The sequence below is a fragment of the Camellia sinensis genome, chromosome 9, assembly GCF_055761805.1.
Source record: "Camellia sinensis isolate YWXY chromosome 9, ASM5576180v1, whole genome shotgun sequence".
NCBI lineage: Eukaryota > Viridiplantae > Streptophyta > Magnoliopsida > Ericales > Theaceae > Camellia > Camellia sinensis.
In genome coordinates this window covers 166,450,716-166,457,240 of record NC_138969.1, presented here as the reverse complement: position 1 = coordinate 166,457,240, position 6,525 = coordinate 166,450,716, and the positions used below count along the sequence as shown (strand labels likewise).

The 6,525-nt window shown below is 36.6% G+C and overlaps 1 protein-coding gene across 1 annotated transcript; it reads left to right on the top strand.

Moving 5' to 3' along the window:
- Window positions 1–3,987: 3,987 nt before the first annotated feature.
- LOC114264286 (protein FAR1-RELATED SEQUENCE 6-like) lies at window positions 3,988–6,126 on the top strand. The gene is made up of 3 exons (XM_082889047.1): window positions 3,988–4,193; window positions 4,655–5,051; window positions 5,412–6,126. The coding sequence occupies exons 1-3, from the start codon at window positions 3,995–3,997 to the stop codon at window positions 6,052–6,054; spliced, it is 1,239 nt and encodes a 412-aa protein (XP_082745173.1). The 5' UTR covers window positions 3,988–3,994; the 3' UTR covers window positions 6,055–6,126.
- The last annotated feature ends 399 nt before the right edge of the window (window positions 6,127–6,525 follow it).

Here is a 6,525-nt window from a genome sequence, read left to right as displayed (position 1 = left end):
ATGAGTTTGAAGAATTCCTTATGGAACAAGGAATCAAACGACAGTTTACACTAGCTTATACTCCCCAATTGAATGGAGTAGCTAAATGAAAGAATTGCACGATTCTTAACATGGCCAGAAGCATGTTAAGAAACAAGAATATGCCCAAGAGTTTTTTGGCTGAAGCAGTTTCTGTGCAGTCTATTTGTTGAACATATGTCCGACAAAATCCTTGACAATGAAGACACCGCATGAAGCATGGAGCACTCACAATGCCGAGTGTCAGTCATCTCAGAATCTTTGGCAGCATTGCCTATGCCAAGATCCTTGAAGCACAAAGAACAAAGCTTGAAGATAAAGGAGAGAAGTGTATTCTTGTTGGATATGGTGATAGTACAATGGGGTACAAACTATTCAATCCCATCACGAAGAAAATGTTTTTCAGCCAAGATGTCATCTTTGAAGAAAATGAGTCTTGGAAATGGGACGAATCTAAATCTTTCACAAATACAGAGCTGATAATTGAAGATGAAGAATCAAATCAGCCAAGAGAAATGACTAGGAAGCCACCATCACCCAGAGAGCAAGAGATATCTCTTCGTGTTTTTCCTTCACCATAGAGGAATGAAACTCAATCACCAATACAATGAGAAATTTTAGACATGAGGCCCAGAAGGAATTGCAATCTACAAGATCTGTATGAAAATATATAAATAATAGATGAAGATACCAATCTATTTTGTCTACTAATTAGCTACGATCCAATTAGCTTTGAGGAAGCTAACAATGAAGATAAATGGAAGAGAGCAATGGATGAAGAAATCAAATTCATTGAGAAGAACAAAACTTGGGAGTTAACTACTCTCCCGAAGGGCTCCAAAAGTATCGGAGTGAAATGGATCATACCACAGCTACCAGTTGTGATAATAAATGAACAATGAAGGTGATTGGTAATGTTTGTTTGGTGGTGATTGTTTTCATTTTTTTGATTTGATTTGATTTAATTTTTATTTATTTATTTTTTGTGTTGCAATAATGCCTCTTTGTGTAAAGGCTTCTTCCTTTCATGGAGATTTTCTTCTCTATATGTGGATGTTTATTTTTGTTCCTATGTGGAGACGCATATTCTCCTTATGTGGAGGTTCTTTTTATCCATTTAAAATATCTTTTGTACTCTGATATGCCTTATTAGACAACTTATTGTCGGATATGTAATGTAAATCTCGTGCTTTACTAAAAAAAAAAAAAGAAAAGAAAAGAAAAGAAAAGTTGTTGAAAGGAGCTTTGAGGTTAAAAAATGGGACAATTACAAAAACAATAAATAAATAAATAAAAACTACTCAAGGTTTTAGCTTTGTAACAAAATAAACCTTACGTTGTCAATTTAAATCCTTATCTATTGATTTTTTTTTTTTTTTAATCTAAACCATTCACTTACTTTAGTTAAGTAAAACTAATGAAAAAAGAATATTTTAGTTATTAAATTCAATATAAATACACATAAAATGTATTGAATTTAATGACTAAATTACTCATTTTTTTAAATTGATTTTAGATAACAAAAATAGTCTAATGGTTTAGATTGAAAACAAATGAAAAGTTTAGGGTTTAAATTAGCAAGATTAAAAGCTCAGGATTTATTTATGAGATTTTTATTGATAAATCCATTCTAGAGTTGTTATAACCCATTAGGTCCACAAAAGAATATGATAACCTGATTAGTCCCATAAACTTTTCTTTTTATTCCATAAGGTCCATTTTCCTAATTTAACATATTTTACTGGACTATTTTGCCCCCATATATATATATATATATGTATGTGTACAGTGTTATACGCATTTACATATTATGTGCCTGTTTACGTGGCTGTTTCCTCGGTGATTCAGTTTGGCAGTTTCCATTTTACGTTTCTCTTCATCAATCCAATTCCAAGAGATACGTTTATGTTTTGCATACTCGTTCGAAGGATTGGTGGTGCTAGGGTTTCATTGTTGGTGTTCTAGTCTGGTTCTGGTTCTGGTTCTGTGGTTTGCGAGTGAAGATGACGAAGAGGTAGGTGTTCGGCTGTCACATTTTCCGAGCTTTAAGTAGTTCGAATCAGTTGTGTTCGACTTTCTGGAGGATTGTAGGATTGCATGGTTAAGGTTAGTATTAATTTGATTGTGAATAAATGTTCAGTTCATTTGTATAATGAAGCAGATGCTCTGTTTTTGGATTGATGTGAATTGGATGCGCTGGCTTTTCAATTATATGCTTCTTACGTCGTCCTGTGGAGGGGAGTACATTCATATTATGTGAAGAACAGTGTTAGTTCTCATTTTAGTTAGTTGAATGCGTCATGAGGATCTGTGTATATGAATTGATTATCAGTATATATGGCAATGTAAATGTTGACATTTTGTTAATGTGGATTATGTGAAGAATGTAGATGTTCTCATTTTAAATTGATGTTTACTTAATGAGGCTCTGTGTGTGTGATATAATTCAGAGTGTATGTTTCAATGTAAATGTTCAGATTTTGTTAATATTATGTGAAGTTTGTTGGTGTTCTCATTTTTACTTTGATGTTTGCAATTTTGGCATCTTGTTAATATAAATGTGAATGTTCACATCTTTGTATTTGTGAATTATGGATTTAGCACCTGAACTGTACACGTAGTAATTTTTGATTATTTGCACAATGTGATTTTTGATGTCGATTTTGATTAAATGTGTAGTTCTCATTTTACTTGGACGCATGCGTAATGAGGATCTCTGTAGATGATTTGATTATCAGTATATAGGTCAATGTGGATGTTAACAATTTGTTAATGTGGATTATGTGAAGAATGTGGATGTTCTCATTTGAAATTGATGTTTGCTAAATGAGGCTCTGTGTGTGTCATATAATTTAGAGTGTCTGTTTCAATGTAAATGTTCACATCGCACGAATATGATGCGAAGATTGTTGATTTTGTCATTTTACTTTGATGTTTCCTTAATGTTGACATGTTGTTAACAACAATGTGAATGTTCACATCTTCGTATTCTGAAGCATGGATTTAGCACTTCAGCTGTACGCGTTCTCATCCATTTTCTGCACAAAGTGAATTTTCATATTGATTTATATTAATGTTCATTGTTGTGGTTTTTGTGTTTTTATAGGAGATGGATACCTTTATGCTGTTGGTGTGTACATATGGTTGCAGTACAACTGTAATAAATGTTGCCCACGCAATGTGTTATTCTCGTTTGGTGGAGTGTTTGTGTGAGAAATGGGATGAGTTGTCTGCTGGTTCTATTTCACTGTTCTGTAAACTACCTGGGATTAAGAAGTGTGATTTGGACAATGAGGAAGAATTTCAGAACATGTTACTGCTTGCTAAATCAATGGGGGTACAACATGTAGAAGTTGTGGTTGAGTTGAAAAGTGGTATTGTTCAGTCAACTAGTTTGGGATTGGTGCGTGTGGGGGTTGAGGAAGAAATTGATGCATTACGAAGATTTTGCCACCATAACGAGAAGGTGTTGTTGTCAGCCTCTTGGGCAAATGGTATTACGCATGTGGGACAACGGTTTGTTGGAGGTGCACAAGAATTTCGTGACGTTTTATGTAAGTACGCCATCCAATGTGGGTTTCAGTTTACATATGTGAAGAACGAGACAACAAGAGTTACTGCTGTGTGTGCGATGCGGGAGGAGAGGGGCTGCTTGTGGGCTATACATTGTAGAGCACAACGAGCAAATGATTTTTTCTACATCAAGAGTTTTAGTGATGTGCATACGTGTGGTACGGATGTCCGAACATCGAAGAATCCACGAGTTAGTTCGGATTTGGTGTCGAGTACCATATCTGAAATTGTGAGGGACAAGCCGTTGACTCGGCCGTGTGATGTTGTTACTATTTTGAAGAGGGATTATGGGCTAGATGTGAGTTACCACGTCGTATGGTTGGCTGTGGAGAAAGCAAAGGCTAGTATTCATGGAGATCACTCATTATCGTTTGACCAACTGCGGTGGTATTCGGATGCGGTGATGCGGTACAATCCGGGGAGTTATGTCAATATTGACTATGATGCGAGTAGTCAACAGTTTCGTCGTTTCTTTGTGTCATTCGCTGCGTGTATTTCTGGGTTCAATTCTTGTCGGCCTTTATTATTCTTGGATGGAACATTCCTCAAAGGAAAGTACAAAGGTCAGCTACTGGCGGCAACGGCAAAAGACGGAAACAATGGTTAGTAATTTTTTTACCTCTATATTCATGTCAATATTCACATTGACATGCATAGTATGGACAAATGAGTGATGGAGAAATTATAAGTACTGTGAACATTGACATTAGTATGCACTGATGTAAATGTTCACATCTGTGTCTGCTGATGCCTGTAATGTGAACATTCACATTATTTTACATTGATCCATTCACAGTATTGTACATCTGTGCCTGCTAATGATAGTTATGTGAACATTCACATTCACATCAGTGTATACTACTGTCAGTTGATCTGTTAATGAGCATTACTGTGATTGGTCATATTATCAGTTGCTGAACAATCAAAAATGAATTATTGATGGGCGTTAATGTGAATGTTCACATTATCAATTGCTGAACATTCACATGACCTGTTTCCTTTATATTGTTTTCTATTCATTTTGGAATACTGTGAACAGTTGTGTATTGGTGTTGTGTTGTAGGTCTGTTTCCTGTTGCATTTGCGGTTGTTGATTCGGAGACCACGGCGAATTGGTCGTGGTTCTTGCATGAACTTGGGAAGGTTGTTGATGGTAACCGGCAGATTACTTTTATTTCGGATCGTAATCTTGGCCTGTTAGAAGCTATGCCGAAGGTGTTCCCATCAGCTCATCACGGTTATTGCTTACAACACTTGAAGAGCAATTTAAGAGACCGGATGAAAGGAATTGATAATGGCTTCAGGGATCACCTAGTAAGTAGTTTGGGTGATTGTGCTTATGAGCCAACTGTGGTAGGGTTCCATGAAAAGCTTGCAAAATTAAAAGAGGAGGGTAAACAACGAGCACATGATTTCTTCAAGGACTTGGCACCTGAGCACTGGGCAAATTCATACTTCAGGTAATAACAGTTTCATAAAGTGTTCCATTGGGCAAGCCAAAATGGTAGCGATGTGAATTATCAGTTACGATTTGTAAAATCTTCCAATTGTGTTTCACGTTCAATGTCAGTGATGTGAATGTTCACATCTGATAGCAATGACTCATTTGAATGATGTGAATGTTCAAACAAGTTGTCATATTTTGCTGTTGTTAACATTCACATCATTCTGTCATTTAAGTTGATGTTAGTGTTCACATCTGTGCATCGTGTAAGTTGATGTTAATGTCCACTGCGAATGGTGTTAATGTTCACATCAGTCAACGTGAGTGTTCAAACCTGTTAACTTTTGGGGTGTAAAATGTTTGTGATATTGTGCAGGGGCATGCGTTATGGGGAGATGACTTCCAATGCGGCGGAGTCATTTAATAACTGGATTAAAGAAGCGCGTAATCTTCCTATCACTCAAATGGTGGACACAATTCGTACTCAGTTGATGCGGCAAATGTCTGCACGGCGTGACCAAGCAAACAAATGGAATGAGCTTATTTGTCCTACATTTGAAACAAGGCTTATGGATTCGTTCAATCACAGCAGGTCTTGGCAAGTTAGCAAAGCCAATGAGAATGTGTTTGAAGTTCATTCGATACCATCTGTCACTGTTGATGTTGCGAGGCGTACATGTTCGTGCTTCAAATGGCAAATTAACGGATTCCCATGTGACCATGCTGTTGTTGCCATTCAGAAGAGCCGCTACAATCTCAATGATTGTGTGGAACATTACTTTCATGTACAGACATATCGTGGAGCGTATTCGGGTGCCATATTCCCTATACCATCGGTGGAGAAGCCGTCTTTTGATCCCATGGACTTCACTATATACCCGCCAACTGTGAAAAGACCACCCGGAAGGCCGAAAAAGAATAGGATCCCATCAAGGGGTGAGAAACTTAAGCAAATAAGGTGCGGGAGATGTGATAAGCTGGGGAGCCATAATCGGAAGTCATGCAAGGAGCCGATATAGGATGTACATTTTTCATTTTAACGTTGTGTTTTACATTGGATTCTTATATTCATTTGTGCCTTTTCATTTTCTTTTTCTGTACGAAACTGATTTTTTGTTAAAGTTGTAATGATAAATACATGATGTGGACATTCACACTTACGTAAACGAATCATATTATGTGAAAACTTGCACATGGGTTGGACGTTTTTACCTTATTGTTGTCAATGTTGACATGAATACAAGATGTGATGTGAACTTTCACATTCATGAAGATTGACATGGTGTGAACATGTACAACTGTTATGAATGTAAAGAAATGTGAATATTCACACCTGTTCATGTTACCCGTAATGATGTCATGCAAACAATGTGTACATTCCTGCACAAGGTATGTGTGTTACATTGAAAACTAGTTCCACAAATCGCATCAAATATGCTCATCAAAACATGGCATTATGAATATCATAAGTGATTATGAACATTCACATC